A 22,196-nucleotide genomic window follows, 5' to 3' on the forward strand; every position below is an offset into this window, starting at 1 on the left:
GTCCAAGTGTTTCTCCCATTGCCACATCTCTCATTCTCCTTCTGCTTACCTCTTCTCCTGACTCTTGTAATTAGATTGGGCCCATCTGCATAATGCAGTCTAATTGCCCCATGTCAAGGTCAGCTGATAACCTTCATTCCTCCTGCAACCTTAATTCTCCTTTGCCATGTAATCAATGTAACATACTCACAGGTTCTGCAGTTAGGTCAAGGCTATCTTCGGGAGACCATTACTCTGCCTATCACAGCTGGTAAATGGAAGGTGCAGAAGAGGTGGACATCATGCTTAGACTGAACTAGAGAGATTTATAATAAGTTAAGGTTAGAGAAGGTACATAAAATACAGCAATCTGCCTTAGTATGACATTGCTTTAAAATCTCCTTCATATTATGTTTTCTCCTAATATAAATGTGAACATAGATAATTATTAATCAGTATTTATGTTACTAAAATATATTTATTTTGGAAAAAAATTCAATATTTGGTTTACTTTCAGATAATACCCTAAGCAATGTCCTTACCCACCTGGAGGGATTTTACAAAAGTGTAATGTGGTACTGAGGATATAATACCTAATTTCTTTCTTTTAATTATCTCTATACCCAACATGGAGCTCAAACTCACAACTCTGAGATCAAGAGTCACACACTCTTCCAACTGAGCCAGTCAAGCACTCATACATCATCCAATCTCTAAAGACCATGCTGGTCCTTCACATTCAAACTTCCTTACCAGTAAATGGCCAAAGGACCTAACAGTAGCTTAATTTCAGAGTAAACTGCCTAGATTTTAACCCAATTTTATTTATTTATATGCTTATTTTTTGGACAACCATTTATACTTTGAGTCTTCAAAGTAGCAAAAACTATTATACTAGACTGCTGAGTAAAGATGGGATGCCATATTTTAAGGCACAGAAAGCATTTTTGGAACTAAGACATTTGGGGCTTTTTATGATGTTTTACTTTAGCAAGAATTTTTCAATAGTTAATTTCATTAAGCAAATGTGGCTAAACATCGACTCTGTACTAGAACTCATGCTAGCCATTTGGAATAAGTCATTAATTAATTTAATACTTATTTGTTGAGTTTCTACTCTGTACAAGGAACTTTTTTAGGTTCAGTTCCTCAGTGACCTTACATTTTAGTGAGAGATGGACAATAAACAAGTAAAATACATATTTAATGAGTACTGTGAATAAAAAAAAAAAAAAAGAAAAAAAAGGGGGGGGAGTGGGCACAGCAGAGACTTAAGTGGTCAAGGAAAGCCCCTTAAGGTAACATGTGAGCAGAGACCCAAGTTGAGAAGTGAGCCACAGGAATAAGGTTGAGCAAATTGTCTAGACACAAGAACTTGGAGCATGTCCAGAGAAAGCACGGGTGCATATGGCTGAAGGGAAGCAAGCTTCAAGAAGAAAAGCAGATAGGGGTACCTGGGTGGCTCAGTCGTTTAAGCATCTGACTTTGGCTCAGGTCATGACCTCATGGCTCATGAGTTCAATCCCCATGTCTGGCTCTGTGCTGACAGCTCAGAGCCTGCAGCCTGCTTCAGATTCTGTGTCTCCCTCTCTGGACCTGCCCTTCCTATGCTCATCCTTTTTCTCTCTCTCTTTTTTTTCAAAAATAAACATCAAAGAAGAGAAGCAGATGAGGTGAGCAAAGCAGTGGTAGGAAGGAGAGCAGGTTCTACAGGGGCTTGCACAGGGTGAAGATCTGGTGAAAGGGAAAATGACTATCAGAAAAGGAGGATGACATTTTTCACAAAATTAGATTATTGCTCTAACAAAATATTGCGGTTTTCCATCTACATTAGGGCTTACTTCTAGTTTATCTGATGCCATGGCTAAATTCCACAACCATTATATAGATTTTCTTTCTGCCTGATTACTTTTTAAACAATTAATATATATTTTACTAGCCTGGGATGCCAGTATATCACAATGCATATTAGACTTCAGAATGGGATTGAAAAACAATAACCTGAAAGCACATTTTATCAGCCAATATTTTGGGACTAAAGCATCTATATTTGTTTGGTAAACAAATCATTTAGTTAAAAACTAGAGAATAACTAAAGATCCTTTTTGCCACCACAAGATTCTGACCATGATGTCCACAATTAATTCTATATACCAGACACGAAGTATATAACCTTTTAAAAAAAAAACCACTAGTATTTTTGAGAGAGAGCGTAGGAGCAGCGGAGGGGCGGGCAGAGAATCTGAAGCGGTTTCCGCCTTGACAGCAGAGAGCCCTATGCCAGCCCCAACTCATGAACCACCCCCCTCCCCATCATGACCTAAGCCTAAACCAAGAGTCAGAGGCTTAACCAACTGAGCCACCCAGGTACCCCTAAGTATATAATCTTTTACTCCTAGCAATACCCCAGCTATTATTATCATCCCCATTTTATGAAAAGAAAGTTGAAGTTCAAAATCAATGGTTCAACTTTTCCAAGGTCTCTGTTAAGAAGAGTCAGTGGGCCCAACCTAGGGGTTTTAGGACCCTAAGTTCTCTTCTTCCACATTTGTTTACTTCTGTCTTTCATTTCCAGAATCATCCTGTATCTGGTTTCCAGTAGGTGTTCCTGGAATAAATACAGGTGAAAGCCTTATGCTAAAGGTAGCATTACTGTTGTTCCTGGCGTCCTCACCAACACACCTTGGAACTTCCTCCCTTCAGGAGGGAAAGGCATTGCCAGGTATGGTTTCAGGCTTGCACGAAGACTAGTAATTCCAAGTTGTATGTTCAACCCCATTTCACCCTTTCTTTGCACTGGAGACCTCTAATTTTGACACCCTCATAGGGGAAAAAAGGCCATCTTTAGACTAGCGATTATCTCAGTCCGCCTTCCTCATGCCCCTATAAGGAGAGGGGCCTCAGCTCCATGCCTGCCTTCTTTCCCTCGATGGCGCCTAAGGAACGAGAGCTCCCGGGACTCAAGGTTTTTGCAGGCAAAAAAATCAAAGCTACGGGGTCGCGGTCCTTAGGAACCCGCAGTGTCCGTAGCTCCTTCCAGGCGTTTTTCGGTTCATCCATCCCCACGTGCTCTCCTGGCCTTTGGACGGCGAACACCTGTAAACGAGACGCCCAAACACCAACAGTACGCAAGCAAAACCTCACAGCGAAGAGGAAAAAGAAAGACCCGCCGCTCGGACCTTGGAAGATGAGGGCGGGGTGACGTTTCGCGTGCGCGCTGCCGTCATGTCGACGCACGGGCACGCCGGCCCCGCCCACAGCCTCGCAAGTCTGGTTTCCGGCGGGAGCCGGGACTGTGGGCGGAGGTGAGGCTGCGGCTTGGGTGCTGGAGCTGGACCGGGAGCTGGCTGGGTGCTGCCCTGCCCTGTGGTACTCGCCGGAATGCCTCACTTGGAAAACGCGGTGCTTTGTCGCGAGTCCCAAGTGTCCACCTTGCAGTCCCTGTTTGGAGAGGTATTGTGTGAAACTATCTTTTCTCTTCCAAATCCCGGAGGCAAACGTTTCCGTGGCCTTGCGACATGTTCTAATTGTTTTTTAGTTTCGTGTTTGGATTGTGGGGCAATACTCCATATTTTTGCATTGAGAACAGGGGTTATTGTAGGTCTACCCCACTCCTACACCCAAAGTAACTTATTAGTACCTTTACAAGAAAACGGCACAGGCAGCACCACACACAGGACGTTGGCCCAGGACGTGTTCGTTTACACACGCCACGCTTTTGAGATGGTTACCCCAAAGTAGCTACTGGAAGTTGCTTAGTATCTTACCCCAGCTGAACAAGACTTTATACAACAGGTGTGTTTGCAGTATTTTTTTTTTTTTTTTTTCCGAATGTAAGTTGGCCCGTTTCATTGAGGTAAATGAAGCCTGGATATAGGTGGTGGTTTGCAAGACTCGTGAGGGCCAAGGCAGTCTTCAGGTTTAAGACTTTAGTAGCTTTTCCAGAATTGCAAAGCCTTGAGATCTCTGTCTAGAATTTTTGACCAGCAGTTCAGGTGATGCTTGTGAGAGGAGGGTAAGTGCCATCTTTAGGAGGTAATGTTCACCAGTTCGCAATTTCATCTATTTGTTTTCTGGTGGCTTTTGCTGAGCCTTTTGCTTCAGCTTCATTAATTAGGCACGGAGTTAAGTTAATCAGACTTGGGTCTTATCTGCGAGGGGAGGAAATGAGAGTTTAGGCTTAGACTCATCCCTCCCTCTCAGCCATCTTCTGGTTTGCTTTCTTAAGTACTTGTATCCAACTAAGAATGTTGGGTGACAGTCTGAGTCTGCGAAGTATGGAAAAGTTCTTCTAAAGGTGCACAGTAGTTAGGGAAGTAAGAGGTCAATGACTGCATCCTCAGTTAGTATTCTGGTTATCATGCGTTCAGTTAGAGTTATCCATATCGTCACTGAAATACTTTCTTGGTTATGCTTTATGCATTCCTTCCTTGGAAGTGGTAAGCCCAGATCACCACAACTAGAAGCAGTCCTCTAGAAAGAGAATATTGGCCAACAGAGATGACTGGTATGGGTTTGGTGTTGGTCACAGAAAGGGTTTTGACCTTTGCGCTTACTACAAATCACATTTAACAATATTAATAATGGCTTTTTTTCAAGGTGCTGTGCATGTGCGAGATCCAAAAAACTGTAAAAAAAACAAAACAAAACTAAAAAACCCTGGTTCATATTTCTAAGCAGATTTTTTTATTTGCTCAGCAAATAAGTATTTACTGAGCCTCTTCTCTATATGAGGCACTGTGCCAGATCCTGGCCTATTACAGTTGGTTAAGAAGATTTAAGCATGACCATGAAAGGTTAAGTAACAGTGCAAGAGTTCAGTATAATTCTAGGTAACAATTGAAGGATGTTTAAAGGTGGAATATTACTAAGCCTCAAATAGTGGCTGCAGACCAGTGTGGTAGGATTCTAGAAAAGGAGTGTTTTAGTGTAGTTTGGAAAAATTTTCCTGAAGGATGTCTTGACCTTCTCTTTATAGGTATTTGGATAGTAGAGATGTTCAGCAAGCATGCATTTAATTCTTGGGATAGCATTTTTGAGCCAGTTAATTCACAAGATTGTTAGGTATAAACTTAAAGGGTTTGTATACTAAAACATCCATCTTAATTCTATTTTGGGGCTGCTTTTACCATGGAGATATGCAGTTAGAAAGTTTTTTCTGGGAAGGGTGCCTGGGTGGCTCAGTCGGTTAGGCTTCTGACTTGAGTTTGGCTCAGGTCATGATCTCACAGTTCGTGAGATCAAGCCCTGCGTCCGGCTCTGTGCTGACAGTGTGGAGCCTGCTTGGGGGATTCTCTCTCTCTCTCTCCTTCTCTCTCTGTCCCTTCCCTGCTTGTTCTCTCTTTCTCTCTCAAAATAAATACTAAAACTTTTTTAAAAAGTTAAAAAAAAAAAAGGGGTTGCCTGGGTAACTCAGTCCCTTAAGCTTCTGACTTCGGCTCAGGTCATGATCTCACACGGTCTGTAAGTTCATGCCCTGCATTGGGCTCTGTGTTAACAGCTCAGAGCCTGGAGCCTGCTTGGGATATTGTGTCTCTCTCTCCCTCTCTGCCCTCCCCTGCTCATGTTCTACCTCTCTCTCTCTCAAAAATAAATAAACATTAAAATAAAAAATAAAAAGAATAAAAACAAAAAAAAAAAAGTTTTTTCCTGTGTAAATCTGAGTCCCTGATTTGTCTTGCAAAAGGAAATGTGTGACTTAGTGGCTAGTATGTAATAAATGTGACTGTTAATGCAGTGATGATGATGATCATAGAGACTCTATTTTCTTGTGGAAATTGCATCATCCAATTTTTTTGTGATTATTTTTTAAAATGATTGTGTCCCACTGGACTATGAACTCTTCCAAAGCAGATTGTCTTTTAACAGGTATTTGTACTCTTCAATGCATTAATATAGTTTTCAGCATTTGGTAGGTGTCTAATAAATGAATGAAACATATTTGTAGTATTAATGAGACCAATAGAAGGACGTTTGACAATCTTTACTTTTCACTAGGCACCTGACTCTTAACAAATTTCAGGAAGATCTTGGGAATATGTATTTTGAAATATATGCTATGTAGATTTCATCATTGTTTTATTTGATGAAATGTGTACATTTAGGCCAGGCTAAATGTAGTATGTATAATTTAAAAGTATCCTGTAAATTTTCCTAAGAACAGGAGACTCTTGAAATTCCTTCCAACTTTGTGATCATATATACTTAGCTTCGAAGCTTTCAAATGTACAGTGAAGTTGCAGACTGTGGGAGTATATTCTTTAAAGAGTTAAGATAAAAATGGAGTATGGTAAAGTTATCCTGGAAATATCTCTGAAATCTCCTGTAAATTTGAAAATATAAGAGTTCTTATATATGAACCTGCACAGTAATAAAAAGTATAAATACATATATACTGCATATATAACATGTAGATATATAGTATATACTAAATATGCCAAGTATAGTTTTTCAGAAATTTTAATTTTTTTTTTTTTCCCTGAGAGAGAACATGAGCAGGGGAGGAACAGAGGGGGAGAGAGATTCCCAAGCAGGCTCCATGCCCAGCATGGAGCTTGATGCAGGGCTTGATCTCATGACCATGATATCATGAACACAGCTGAAATCAAGAGTCAGACACTTAACCGACTGAGGCACCCCAGAAATTTTAATCTTAATAAAGTGCTTAATAGAGAATGTGCTTAGGATTGAACTCAAGTAAGTTCACAGTGTGAACATAGATCCAGTGTATGGTCATTGTTGAAATAATTTGGATCGAATATTTTACTTTACCATGAAAACCTTTCTCATGAGTAGATAATTGTTTATTTTCTGTTTTTTTAATGTATGGACTAATACTTGTCTTTTCTCTCTTAGAGACATCATTTCAGCTTTCCATCAATTTTTATTTATGGGCATACTGCCAGTGGAAAGACCTATGTAACACAAACTTTGTTGAAAACTTTAGAGGTAAGAATAACCCTGGGATCATGACCTGAGCCAAAATCAAGAGTTGGGTGCTCAACTGACTGAGCCACCCGGGCATTTTAGGCTAAATTTTGTTTGGGATATTTTGGACTCTAGTTTGTAAGGGAGTAGGGTAAAAGAGGCCTTATAAGAAGTATAAAGTAGCCTTAGTTACATTGTTACCCTGAAAGAGAAAGAAAGGCTTCCTTCTTGGTTGAAATTTGTGGAATGTCACTAAAAATAGTTATAGGTCCCATTATTTGTGCCAGATGCCAAAAGTTATCTTCCTCAGAATGATCAGTACTGCTTTTGTGATTTCATTTTGAGAACAGACTATATTTGTAAGCAAGTCTTTGTTTCCTTGTTACTTCTCGAATTACCTCCATTTTGATCTTTAAATGAAGAGCTAGCTTAATCCTTATAGGGGGATTACTGTGGTTTCAAACTCTTAAAATTCTTTTTGATCCAGGTTTGTTCATCATTAGAATATTACCTTAAAATTAGTGTGAAATTCCTACTAAGAGTTTTAACACATACTTGGTGTTTTTTTGGTAAGAATTCTTTAGAGGGAAGTACAAGTTTGCTCTGAATCCTCGTAGGAAACAAATGGCAAACTCAAATAACTGAAGTGAGTTTAATGAAGATACTATTGTACAAAGCCTGAAGAAATGTTAAGGGAATCAATAAGGGGTGGTAAAGCACGGAGAGCTTTAGCCTTCCCTGGACCTGAACGGACCATAGGAGGGTGCTGTTACCAGCTCACAGCAAGAGCTGTAGCTTTAGATGAGGGGCTGCCAGGCTGAAGCTGTGGCCTTTGGTAGAAGAATGTAGCCATGGTGGAACTGTGGGCCACTGAGAGACAGGGTGTGAGGTAAGGGAATATTCATTTTCTATTACTGCTTCCTTCAGGCCCCTGGTTCTTCTCGTTGGCTGAATCCAACTGGAGCCAGAAAATATGAGAGTGTGAATGATATCGTCTGTAGTGGCTAGCCTCCTGGGACACAGAGCAGGTTGGGGAATGGTGGCGGGCGGGGAGATGTAGATCAGAAGGACAAGTGGAGAACATCCAGCAGAGCCGTTACTGGATATGTGTGTTTTCTGTTCTGTTTACATTTTGTTGTTGTTTTCAGCTCCCACATGTCTTTGTGAATTGTGTTGAATGCTTTACCTTGAGGCTGCTCTTAGAACAAATTTTAAACAAATTGAATCATCTTAGTTCTTCAGAGAATCGATGTCCTACCCACATAACCTGTGAAACATTTAATGATTTTGTTCGCTTATTTAAACAAGTAACCAAAGCTGAAAGTCTCAAGGATCAGACTGTATATATCGTAAGTAATTTAATTTCATTATATCATCTGTTTGAAAACTGGTTTGTTTATTGGGTCAATTTCTGTATATTTGTTTTGAGTCTCATTATGTATAGCACACTGTGCAAGGGGCTTTTGGGATACAGAAATGTTTTAGATGTATTTTTTATCCAAAGGGAACTTCAGTGTAATGGAGGAGTTGTGACATATACTACATCTGATCATGTGTGAGTGTGGTAAGTGATAACCATGAGACGCAGAGTACTGATGAAGGCATATGTGGTCCAGCTTCATGAGGTGATAGCATTTGAGATAGACCTGAAAGGATAATTAGAGGATTATAGGAAGAAACTGAAGAAGGGGAATTGCAGATGTTGGGAATTATGTAAGGAAAGGTATGCAAATGCAGTGGAAGCCAGGGAATGAAAGTAGTCTGGTTTTGGTGGGTAATAATGTATGAAGGGAGAAAAAAGCTAGGAAGGTAAGGGAGGCAGAAAATAGAGTATCTTGAAAACTACTAAAGTGCTCTATTTCATGTACTAGTCAGTGAGGAGGTAGTGGAGATTTTAGAGCAGCAAGTATGTTTAACATGCAAGTCATATTAAATAGATGGGAGGCGGTGAGCGATGACAGACTCAAGTCTAAAGGAATGATTTTTAGGCTTTTATAGCTGTTTAAATTAGAGGAAATTTGGGCCTGGACTAGACTTGGGGCAGAAGATGCAGAAAGGAATAAATGGAAGACACAGCAACGGTCAAATTCTTCCACTGTGTACAGAGTAGGTTTGTGGGGAAAGATGAATCAATTGGTTTTTGGTTGGTTAAGTTTGAATCATAGTTGTTATATCAATGTGAAAATGATTAGCAGACAACTGAAAATGTGTACTGTTTTAGTGGATTTTTATAATACTTTAATCCTTTTTAAAAAAATGATTACCTCTGGAATTGGAATTAAATTTTAATATAATGCCTTATCAAAACCGCCAAGTTGTAAACTCCCTGAAGGGACCAAATCTTATAGATTCTTGCATCTCGCATCTCCTGAAATGTATAAAATAGTTCCTTCCACATTTTCATTTCGCTCATTTACTTATTCAGCAAATAATTACTGAGCACTTCCTATGTGCCAGGCACTGTTTTAGGTACTGGCGATAGAACACAGAACAAATTAGAGTCCCTTGCCTTCTTGCAGTTTATAGTATAGTTGAGGAAGATACATGAAAAGCAGGTTAATAGTAGTGTGTCAGATATAATAAGCTAATAGAGTAAAGGAGAACCAATTGGGTGAGGGAGAGTAGTTATTTTTCTAAATAGAGAAGATCTCACTGAGATGATGATAACTGAGCTGAAACCTGAAGGAAGTGAGGAGTAAGCCATGAAGATACATGAAAAAAGAGTATTCCAGGCAAAGAGATGAACGTATGAGTACAAAGCCTGGAACATGCTTTGTGTATTCAGAGAATATCGAGGAGGCCATTGTGGTTAGGCTAGTTTAAGTAAGGGGGAGAGTGGTAATGTTGAGATCAAATGAAGAGTACAAGGATAGAAGCATGCAGACCAGCATTATGGGTTGAATTCTTTCCCCCAAAAATTCATATGGTGAAGTTCTCACCCCTGGTACCTCAGAATGCGACCTTTTGGAAATAGGGTCATTGCAGTTCTAATTAAGATGAAGTTAAGTAGTTTGGGCCCCTAATTTAGTATGACTGGTGTCTTTATAAAAAGAGGAAATTTGGAGATAAGACATGCACATAGGGAGGATGCCACATAAAGATAGGAGCTATGCTGCTGCAAGCCAAGGGACTACCAGAAACCAGGAGAGAGATCAGGAACAGTTCCTCCAGTAGTACCTTTGGAGGAAGCATGGTCATGCCAGCACCTTGATCTTGGACTTCTAGCTTCTGGAACCATGAGATAATAAATTTCTGTTGTTAGAGTCACCCTGTTGGTGGTGCTTTCTTATGGCAGCCGTAGGAAACTAATACAGCTGGTTCTGAGGCATTTATGATAATCTAGGCCAAACATCATGTTGGGTTAGACCAGACTGGTAGCAGTAGATGTGGTAAGAAGTGGTCTGGATATATTTTGACAGAATTTTCTGATAGATTGAATACAGAGGAGGAGAGAAAGAACAAAGTTAAGGATGACTCAGAAGTTTTTGTGCACTTGAAAGGATGGAGTTGTCATTATCTTAGTGGGATCTTGTTGGCAGGGAAGGAGTGATCAGGAGTTTGGTTTTGGGCATGTTAAATCAAGTACAGATGTTCAGTTGGCACTTGGACACTGGAGTCTTGGGTCAAGAGAGGTCCATTTTGGAACTACAATTTTGGAGTTATGAGAATAGAGGTAGTAGTCCTTTTTTTTTTTAATAAAAATTTTTTTTTTATTTTTTTGAGAGAAAGAGAGAGCAGGGGAGGGTCAGAGAGAGAGAGAGAGAGAGAGAGGGAAAATCCCAAGCAGGCTTTGCAGTTTCAGCATATAGCCCAATGTGGAGCTGAAACCCATGAACCATGAGAACATGACCTGAGCCAAATTAAGAGTTGGATGCTTAACTGACTGAGATCACTGAGACGCCCTTAGAGGTAGTAGTGTTTAAAGCTGAGGGGCTATTAGCTCACCAAGAGGGTGAGTGAGTAGAAAAGAGGCGAGTCAAGTGCCTGAGTCTTGGGGCAACCCATTGGTTATGTGATGAGGAGATAAGGAAAAACAAATGAGGACAGAGAAGAAATCAGTGATGTATAAAGAAAACTTGAGGAAGTTGCAGTGTTCTGGAAGTCTTGCTAGCCTCTCTCTTTCCTAGTCCTTTGACTAGGGAAACCAGGGTTTTGGTGGGGCTTTTTTGGCATATTTTCATTAGCCTTTCTGTGTTGCTGGCTTCTTCAGCTCTACATATGGGCTATGTGCGGCAAAAAGACAGCTCAGGCAATATACTCTCTAAGGTGAGTTGTCGTTCCTCCGTCCTAGCTGGCTTGCCTTCTCTCTGCCTTTCATAACCCTGTTCGTTTTATGTACAGTATTCAAGATTCTTAGTTTTACTTAGCAGGAGAAATAGGAAAAAGTATATACTTCATCTTCTCAGAGGCGGAAATATAATTTCTTTTAAAATGCAAGTGAATAAGTGAAGAATACAGCTACTACTAGCATAGTTTCACACCATTAAGTTGATTGATGCTAAAGCAACTCTAGTTTAACCCACCATTACTTGCACCATCAGTGCAAATATCAACATGGTGAAAAAGGCAAATAATATTTCAGTACTATTATGAAAATAGTTTTGACGTTGCCGACCTTTTGAAAGGGTATCAGGGACCACCCTTCCCACCCCCAGGGGGCCACAGGTCATACATACCTCAGAAACCAGTGTTCTAAGAAATAAGTTGGTCTTTCAGTAAGGTAACGTAGGAGACAAGATCACTGGTGGAGAGGAATTTAAGGAATTAAGAGTCCATATCAGAAGGGGGTCATTAATGTGGGTTTTGAAATATCCAAAAAGTATAGGAGTTATATTAGAGAAGTGTTAGTAAGAAACTGTAATATTTAAAGAATGAAAGGGAATGACCTCAGTATATGTGGATGACAACAAAGAGAGTTGCAAAGCTGAATGTCTTTAGGTAGGAGGTTAGGTAGGAGGAAAAAATCAATACTGCAGAAACAGGGGCAGCTGGCTGGCTCAGTTGGAAGAGCATGCAGACTGTTAATCTCAGGATTCTGAGTTCGAGTCCCATGTTGGGTGTAGGGATTACTTAAATAAAACAACAACAACAAAAAATTCTAGGAACAGCCTTGATGAATAAGTAGGGCCCCACTCATTTTTTCAGATGCAGTGGATAAAAGTAGGTATTCAGTAAGTACTTGTTAATTGACTAAACATGAAGTGTGAAAAAGTTTCGAGGTGTTTAGCGTGGAACTTTTTTTTTAATGTTTATTTATTTTTGAGAGAGACAGAGACAGAATGTGAGTGGGTTAGGGGCAGAGAGAGAGGGAGACACAGAATCCGAAGCAGGCTCCAGGCTCTGAGTTGTCAGCACAGAGCCCGACACAGGGCTTGAACTCACAAGCTGTGAGACCATGACTTGAGCCAAAGTGGACGCTCAACCCACTGAGCCACCCAGGCGTCCCTAGTGTGGAAAATTTTTAGGAGTACATCTGTAGACTGTTCAGCCTTCTAATATATGAATTGGTACATTTCAATACTTATAATAAAGAAAGGTGGGAGAATATTTTCTAGTCAGTAAACCAACTTGCAAATCAAGCGTCTATTAGAATGCTTTTGTGTAAATTATTAAGATAAATGTTTGGATCTGAATTAAAATTTTTTATCTCTCTGAATATTAGTTATCTGTTAACTGCTTTTGAAGAAGGATCGTTTATTAGAATATCATAAAATCATTATAGTGGGTTAACTAAATTAAATTAGAAGAATGAACTATTAATTTACTGCTTCAGCTTTGTGTTTTGCATTAAAATGGGCATAAAAACAGACCAGTTATTTGTATTAATCTGTGTCTTGGATTAGAGAGTTATTTAAATGGAGATTGATGGGGAAATTGCATAATTGCATAGTAGAGAAACTAATTTATAGCTTTTTAGCAGTAAATAATTTTAGCTTTATTTTGTCTAATTAGAAATGAAATATCTTAAGTTGATTACTCACATAGATTGTTTCAAGCTGTCTGTTAATAAAACAGTTACAAAACAATTTGGACTACTTAGGGAAATAATATTATATTCTTTGCATTTTAATTTTATTCCTATTTTAAATTATCATAATTTCTAGTAGGATTTGTTAATAAAGTGTAAATGTTTTTTAAAAAAAGACGCCAGCTTTCTTTACTTCAGTTCTGAGAAGAAAACGCACGAGATAAACCTACAACATTTTGCCATAATAGAAAGCTAGGTAACTATCATTATAACTAGGGTCATTTCAAAAAGACACAGAAGGTCACATATTGAAAGAATTAATATTGTTAAAATGTTCATAGTACCCAAAGCCATCTATAGATTCAGTGCAATCCTTATCAAAATTCAAATGACATTTTTCTCAGAGATAGAAAAAACAATCTTAATATTTGTGTGGAATCACAAAAGATGGAATAGCCAAAGCTGTGCGGAGAAAGAAGAAAAAACTTGAGGCATTATACTTCTTAATTTCAAACTATACCATAAAGCTATAGTAAAACAGTATGGTACTAGCATAAAAACAGACCAACAGAACAGAATTGAGAGCACAGAAATAAACCTTCCCATATACATATGGTCAACTAATATTTGGCAAGAGAGCCAAGAATGCTCAGTGAGGAAAGGCTAGTGTCTTCAATAAATGGCAGTGGGAAAATTGGGTAGCCACATGCAGAAGAGTGAAGTTAGACCCCTGTCTTACACCATTCACAAAAGTTAATTTGAAATGAATTAGAGACTTAAGTGTAAAAACTGAAACCATAAAACTCCTAGGGGGAAAAAAACCCCAAAAAACCTAGAGGAAATGTTCGTTGGCAGTGGTCTTGGCAACAGCTTTTAAAATATGATACCAAGAGAGCAAGCAACAAAAGTGAGAAGTAGGACTACACTGAACTAAAAAAGCTTATGCATAGCAAAAGAAATAATCACTAAAATGAAAAGGCATTCTACAGAATAGGAGAAAATGCTTGCAATCATCTACTGAACAAGGGATTAATATCCAAAATATATAAAGAACTCGTACACTCCATAGCAAAAACAAACAAATCTGGTTAGAAAATGAGCAGAGGACCTGAATAGACATTTTTCCAAAGAAGGCATACAGATGGTCAACAAGTACATGAAAAGGTGCTCAACATCACTAATCATCAAGGAAGTGCAAATCAAAACCATGAGATATCACCTCACACCTATTGGATGCCTATTATCCAAAAGACAAGAGATAAGTATTGGTGAGGATGTGGAGAAAAGGGAATCCTTGTGCACTGTTCTTAGGGGAAGGTTAATTGGTACAGCCACTATGGAAAAAAGTGTGGAGGTTCCTTAAAACATTAAGAATAGAACTGCCATATGATTCCACAATCCAACTTCTGAGTGTATATATGAAGGAGATGAAATCAGGGTGTCAAAGAGATATCTGCACTCCCATGTTGATTGCAGTTTTATTCACAATAGCCAAATCATAGAAACAACCTAAGTGTCCATCAGTGGATGAATGAATAAAGAAGATTGTGTGTGTGTATGTGTGTATACATGCATATATATATGTATATGTATATGCATACATATACACACACATACATATACATACATACAATGGAATATCGTTCAGCCATGAGAAAGAAGGAAATCCTGCCATTTGTGACAACATGGATGGACCTTGAGGGCATGATGCTAAGTGAACTAAGTTTGGCAGAGACAATTCTATGTGGAATCTAAAAAGCCAAACTCAGGAACAAAGTAAAATGGTTGGTTACTAGGGACTGTGGGATAAGGGAAATGGAGAGATGTTGGTCAAAGAGTACATGCTTCTAGTTATAAGGTGAGTAAGTTCTAGGGAATCTAATGTACAACATGGTGATTATAGTTAATGCTATACTGTGTTATATATACTTGAATGTTGCTAAGAGAGTAGAGTGGACCTTAAATGTTCTTGCCATGAAAAAGAAATGATAATTATGTGAGGTGATGGAGGTGTCAGCCAAATTTATGATGGGAATCATTTTGCAGTATTAAGTGTATCATATCAACACATTGTGTACCTTAAACTTATGCAGTGTTATATGTCAGTTATATTTCAAAGCTGGGGGGACAAAAAGGACCTAGAAACTAGTTTGAAGAGGCTTCCACTGGCCAAACATGGTATGGTTTGGCCATCAAAAAGAACAGTCAATTCAGTAGATGGAAGCACAATAGATGTGTTAAAATCCATGAATTCATAATGACACTAAACAAGTATATAAAAATCACAAAACCTCAGCTCATTGGTTACCATGAGAATTTCATTTACTAGGGCACTGTAGTAGGCTAAATAATGGCCCCTGAGGATATTAGGTCCTAATCCCTGGAACCTGTAAATGGCCCCTTGGAAAAAAGGCCTTTGGAAATGTGATTAACTTAAGGATCTAGAGATGGGGAGATTTACCAGGTTTATCTGGGCGAGCCCAAAATGCAATCACAAATGTTTGTGTAGGAGAGAGGCAAAGAGAGGTTTGACTAAACCACACATAAAAGAGGCGGCCAGGTAATGGAAGCAGAGGCAAACAGAATAAGTGAGAAACTGGAAGGTGCTGGCCTTGGATTATGTAGTGATGCAGCCACAAGCCAAAGAATACTGGCAGCCACCAGAAGCTGAGGGGGCAAAGAATGTATTCTACCTTAGAGCTGTTGGAGGGAGTGTAGCCCTGCAGACACCTTGATTTTGGCCCCACGAAACTGATTTCAGACATGGCTTCCAGAACTGTGAGAGAATAAATTTTTAGTCTGTTTCAAGCCACCACATTTGTGTGATGATGTGTTACAGCAACCACAGAGGCACAAACTTATTTTGAAAGTTGGTAGATTAAAGGAAAGAATCAAGCATTTATCCCTTATGTCCTGTGTGAACTTTATTTCTGAGGAACTAACAGATGAGGAGAAGTTCTTTCTAGAAAAATGTCCTCCAATAAATGAAGAAAGAATCCTAGAAAATTAGAGTGTTATAGTCCCTAACAAAGTTCTAGATATAGGCAGTGATCATCAATTGAAATCATTTGGTGAAAGGCTGCTAGGGAACTTTATAATGGATGGATCAGGCTGACAATACCTGAAACTCAATCAATCTTAACATCACAAGAGAGATAGTCACGTGTTGTGTACCTGCTGATGTGATTCAATAAGAAATATAGAGCACTATTTGTGAAGTATTCTTGCCCGAAAGTTGAACCTGAATCTTATCAGACCCCTAGATTTATTGACTATTGTACAGGAAATATAGGGGATATAGGAGATGCAGTCAGCCAATTCAGAATATGGAAAATTCTACCCAACAGATGACCTGTTTACTTCAATGAATATATAACAGCAAAAAAAGGAAGGGTCAGGGGAAATGTTATAATTTAAAATTGACCAGAAGACAAACCAAATATGAGAATATTCAATATATGAACCTTTTTGGATCCTGAATCAAATAAGTGAACTCTAAGGAGGCATTTGTGGGACAAATCGGGAAATTTGAATACTGGTTATTACATGACGTTACAGAATATTGTTAATTTTTTAGGCATGATAATGATACTGAGGTTATGTTTTTTTAAAAAAAGTCTTCACCTCTTAGATCTACATATGACATATTTATGGATGGAATAGTATGTCTGAGGTTTGCTTTAACATAATCCAGCAAGATGGTAGAAGAGAAAAGTGGAGGTGGATAGAAAAAACAAAAAGTAAAACATAACAAAAAGTAAAAACAAAGGTTAGATTAGATAGATTAAATATTTTAGACAATGCTTTGAAGACCTTGATTTTTTTTTTATGGACTAATGGATGACTTCTTGAAGTAAGTTTTTTTTTTTTTTTTTTTTTTTAACATGTTTTATCAAAATTTCAAACATATATAGAGAATAGTGTAATATATTCTAGTGAACCCATCACCCAGCTTCAGTTATTATTAACATGTGGTCACACTTGTGTCTTTATCCCATCATTGTTTCCTGCATCATATTATGTTATCTATAAATGAATATAAACATTCTATCTCTATATATCATATATCATATATCACCCATGAATATGTGCTAGAGCTACATATAATATGTATACTGTGTGTTTCTGGAAGATAGGTACCTTTTAAAATAATATAATCCCAATAGTATTATCATAACTGAACAAAAATTTAACTTTTATCAAATGGAATAAAAAATGCTTCTAGTTCTATGTCTTGTACACCTAGTGAGATATCCTTAGAGCATTGGTAATATACCTATAAAAGAAACTTTTAATGTGGCTGTGATTCATTTTCTATTTAGAAACTTGGGTTAAAATACGATGTAAGTAGTCTTTTTTAATTTGCTAATTTGAAATGTCTTCTACAAATGTAAATACCAGTTGAAAATTAATTCATAGGTTATAATTTTTCTTTTTAACATAGAAAATTGTGAATTGTGGAGTATATTATATGAATGTTTTATAGAGGGCTTTGTAAATCGATTTTGACACTGCATTTTTTTTTATAAGGTTCTAGACAAAGCAGAATATCTAAGAGATATGGAAGCAAATCTTTTGCCTGGGTTTCTTAGGTTACAAGAATTGGTAAGTAATGCATGGGTCTTTTCGCCCTATGACCTAATCAATTGATTGTCTTGTCAAATATTTTCCTTTTGCCAATCTGACAGGTGAGAAATGAATCTTAACATAATTTTAACTTGTGTTTCTTTACTGTGAGTGTTGTTGAACATTTTTCCAAAGTAAAAGCACTTTTTGACTTGGTAACATTTATTCTTTATTTTAGCTTTTCATTTCTAATTGTGAAGTGACTAATCCTACTCTTTTATAAGGTTTTAGGTGTTTGCTGGAGTAGATGGTGGGAGCCTATACTTTAAACTTTCTGTAAGAATTTTAAAATTTTCAGTAATCTAGAGAATCAGTAATCTAGAGGTAGGTCTGTTTTGGGTCATTCGGAGTTCTCTCTCTTGGCCAGTGTCAGAACCAGCTTTGTGTTTGAATTTATAATTGTGTTGGTACTGAATAGTATTAATACTACTGTAATTGTTATGAGCTAACAAGAAAAGAATAGGGATGGGCTTAATATGCATATGTGTCAGGTCAAAACATAATAATAATATGGTAAAACCAGGATTTTACAGTAGTTTGAATAAAGAAAATTGGAGAGAGAATTCATTGTTCACCAACATCAGTTGGTATAGGAATACTAAACTCAACTGTGGCTGTTTCCCATTTGTACCAGAATTATGAGGGTAAGATTTAGTTTGATCAAAATACTATTATTAATCATATTCAATCACTGTTAATTTAAATTTTATTGATTTTGTAGTTTTGTATTTAACTTACAAATTTATTTTTGTTTTATAATCCTGTAAGTGCTTTGAGCATAAATAGTTTATACCTACCAGTTTTATGTCTGTATTTAAGTATTAAGTAACATTATAATGAAAGTTAATATTTGGAGAGACCATGTTTACACCATTTCTGACTTTGAAAAGTTGAACATTTACTGAACACATTACTGAAATTTGAGAAACTGTCAGAAGTTCAGAGAGGCTTTCCAAGTGCCATTGAAATCATTGTGTGCCTAAGGTCAATTCCTAAAATTCACTTTTATTTTTATTTATTTTTTTGTAGTGTTTATATTTGAGAGAGAGAGAGAGAGAGTGTAAGCAGGGGAGAGGCAGAATAGGGAGGCAGAGGATCCCAAGCGGGCTCTGTGCTGACAACAGAGAGCCTGATGTGGGGCTTGAATTCACAAACCATGAGATCATGACCTGAGCTGAAGTTGGTTGCTTAACCAACTGAGCCACCTAGGCACCCCTAAAATTCACTTTTAGTAATAGTAATAGCAGGGGTGAGATGTTAGAGGACAGGAGGAGAGTTAAGTGTAGCTCTTGGTAACCTATCCTGGAAATGTCTTGCCACAGTCTAGCTTTTGCTAGTTTGATTAACTCTTGGCATTTTACTACTGAGACCAGTAACTCATCTTCTTTGAGTAGATGCCTCCTCCTTCACTTCTTTTTATTGTTTTGTTGTGTTGCTTGTGGATTATTTGTATGACCTCATCCACTGTCCCTGTTGTCCTGGGGTTCCCTGTCTGGTTTCCAACTATATTCTTGCTGTCCTCTTGCTCTTAAACCGTAGCTTATCTCAGTTTCCCCCTCAAGCCCAGTCATGGTCATGGTGCATCCCTTCATCGGAGTTAGGCCTTCCCCCCAACCCCCCTGCCTTTTTTTAGTTGTAATTATGGAAACTGAAGGAAATTAAAAGATTCAAGTAATCTCAATTCTACCATAAAACAGAAGTATTATTTTGACATTTCTGGAAACATGGTTGATTTGAAAAAATGTATTTAATTTAGGAGAAATATAGTAAAGGTATTTCATGTTTTCTATTAATATATATGAGTACAATTAAGTTATGATATGAAGGTACTTTAACATTTGAGAACATTACCAGCTTAAAATCCTTTCAGATGGATAAATATCTTCTATTTTTTAGGCCTTTCTATTATTGAACTGATTTTATCAAATGCTTTTATTTTTACTTATTTATTTAAAAATTTTTTTTTAATGTTTATTTATTTTTGAGAGAGAGAGACAGAGCACGAGCAGGGGAGGGGCAGAGAGAGAGGGAGACACAGCATCTGAAGCAGGCTCCAGGCTCTGAGCTGTCAGCACAGAGCCCAACGTGGGGCTCAAACCCACAAGCTGTGAGATCATGACCTGAGCTAAAGTCGGATGCCCAACCGACTGAGCCACCCAGGCGCCCCTCAGATGCTTTTAGATAATCATTTTTTATTATTTGATTTGATTTGATAATCATTTTTGAAAGCACAACAACTTAATGCCTTGTATTCAAGATTGTATTTAGAGCATCCCTTTTTATCCCTATAGAAATAAATTCAAGGATTCTTAAAAATTAAAAAGTTTATAAGACAACATTTGAAAGTAGAAATCTTTTTCTCTTTTTCATAAAGATGCTAGATTTTTGTAGAATTATGAATTTATTGAACTCAGCTTTCTTTATTAGCCAAAAGAATGTTTTTCTAAGTAATGGAAATTGGAATGTAAGATTACATGTACGTTAGGAATCAATAAATAGTAAATCACCATCAGAGTATAGTATAATTTATGTGATTGGATCCTAAGAATAGTTACAGAACAAAACAGCTATCATGCCTGCTTTGTCACCTTGGAAAATGTCAAAAAGAATAAGGAAAAAAATTAAAATTTGTACTGAAATGCAGAAGTCTGTCTGCAGATTAATTCTAACTAGCATCCATAGGGCATTTGTGGCCACTCTGGAGGACAGCATACATGTTGCGCTTGTATTCTTATTGCTTGTTTTTGTATACTGGTAATACATTCTAAATACACTTCAAAAGATTACTGTTTACCTAACATCAGTGTTTTATGTGTGTACTTAATGTTCTTAATGTCTATTCATGTTTTGCTCAATAATTTTTTATGAAAATAACCTTTAAAAATACTTAAAAATTTCCTAATATTATGGTTATATGGGATTGCATATCTGTTTTTCTTCAACTCTTATTTTCTCTCTGGGTTGCTGTAGCTATTTTAATGAGAGATATTAAGTTGTACATTGTTTTTATTTATTGATTGAAACTAATGATTTCTTTGAAAATTCACATAAAAAGATCTTAATTATTAAGGAAATGTGTTTCTTCATTTCTATGAAATAAACCCTTGTGTGACTGTCCCTAGCGTTCATGAGTAACCGAAATGTCCGTTAACCTAAAAGTTTTATGGAAATTCTAAGTGATTATGTTTGAAAATTTGCAAGTGGATGAACTCCTTGATTAGGTTTTTGAAATAACACCTATTAATATGCAAATAATTTGTCATATATTGTAACTTTGCTGGATTTATTTGAAAGAAAAATTCAAATGGAATTGCTGCTCTGATTAAGATTTTTAAATGCAAAGTTACTTTTATTTTTCTTTCTTTTACAGACTGACAGAAATGTGACTGTTCTCTTTCTCAGTGAAATTGTTTGGGAAAAGTTTCGTCCAAATACTGGGTGCTTTGAGCCATTTGTCTTGTATTTCCCTGATTATAGCATAGGTAAATTTTAAAACTTTGTTTTGACAAATGATATTCACTAAAATACTTTTTGTTGTTTGAAAGATTAAGCTAGCATATTCAAATGGGAATACTTTGATGTCTTAATCTGTTCCAATTTGCTGCCAGTCTCAAAAATGTAACTGTACTTACAGAGGTTTTAGTTTGAAACTGTGAAGGGTTATTCTTGTATAGTTGTTGAAATGTTTTGAATGAGTATTTCTCACATATTTGTGTTAATGGTGTATTTTCACATTTTTTAGTCAGTATAGTAAGATGTATATATTGAGATTGTAACTTCCATGCAAGTAAGTATCAGACTAGGTTGGCAAAGCACATTTAAATTGTATGAAATCTTTATTTACCATGTACTTGGGTTAAGTATTATGTGGAGTGTATCTTTTGCCTTGGTAAATCTCATTTTTCATTACTGTTTCTCTTACAGTACCAACTACTAGGCCTTGTGTTTATTTCTTTGTGGCTTGTATTTAATCTTAAATTTCATAGATCTTGATTATTTTTGTCTTTGGAAGAACACGGTGGCTTTTTGTATTGCTGAATAGTTCTATAGATTAGTATTGTGTTGTCACTATACAAACAGGATACTTCTGACTCAAAGTTTACAAATGTGAAGCATAAAGTGATTAGCAGGCTATGAAAAAATAGCATTTCTTGACCTTGGCCTCATTAACACTAGCCTCTGAACTAATCAGCTGTAAACATTCATTGTTAAGATAAACACATTTTTGCCTGTTTTCACAAGAACAGCAATCAAATAACACCTTGCCTTAGCTAATTAACTGAGATAGAAAAAAGGAACCCAAAATAAATGGAGCCCTTATTTTCAGTAGTTTCTCTTCCATGAAAATTGCAAAATAGGGAGAAAAGGGTAGGAAGAAAAGGAATAAATCAAAGGATTTCAGTAAAAAAATTCTTTGTACCTGTGTCATCACTGTTCAAAGTTGAATTTTTTCATGACCCATGTTAGGTTTAAGTACTGAAAAATTACAGATTAAAAAAAAATTTTTTTTAACATTTATTCATTTTTTGAGAGAGACAGTGAGTGGGGTAGGGGCAGAGAGGGAGACACAGAATCTGAAGTAGGCTCCAGGCTGAGCTGTCAGCACAGAGCCCGATGTGGGGCTCAAACTCATGGACTGCAAGATCATGACCTGAGCTGAAGTCGGATGCTTAACCGATTGAGCCACCCAGGCACC

General features: G+C 37.2%; 1 protein-coding gene across 2 annotated transcripts in view; it reads left to right on the forward strand.

The window, feature by feature from the left end:
- Positions 1-3,272: 3,272 nt before the first annotated feature.
- The window catches only part of ORC5 (origin recognition complex subunit 5), a 79,785-nt gene continuing 60,861 nt past the window's right edge, over positions 3,273-22,196 (forward strand). For both annotated transcript variants that reach the window (XM_042915874.1, XM_042915864.1), the window contains exons 1-5: positions 3,273-3,432; positions 6,835-6,927; positions 8,055-8,255; positions 17,405-17,479; positions 20,871-20,982. In XM_042915874.1, coding sequence (XP_042771808.1) covers positions 3,361-3,432; positions 6,835-6,927; positions 8,055-8,255; positions 17,405-17,479; positions 20,871-20,982 — 553 coding nt within the window. In that variant the 5' untranslated portion in view covers positions 3,273-3,360. The remainder of the gene's footprint in view (positions 3,433-6,834; positions 6,928-8,054; positions 8,256-17,404; positions 17,480-20,870; positions 20,983-22,196) is intronic.

This window comes from Panthera leo, chromosome A2 (genome assembly GCF_018350215.1).
Source record: "Panthera leo isolate Ple1 chromosome A2, P.leo_Ple1_pat1.1, whole genome shotgun sequence".
NCBI lineage: Eukaryota > Metazoa > Chordata > Mammalia > Carnivora > Felidae > Panthera > Panthera leo.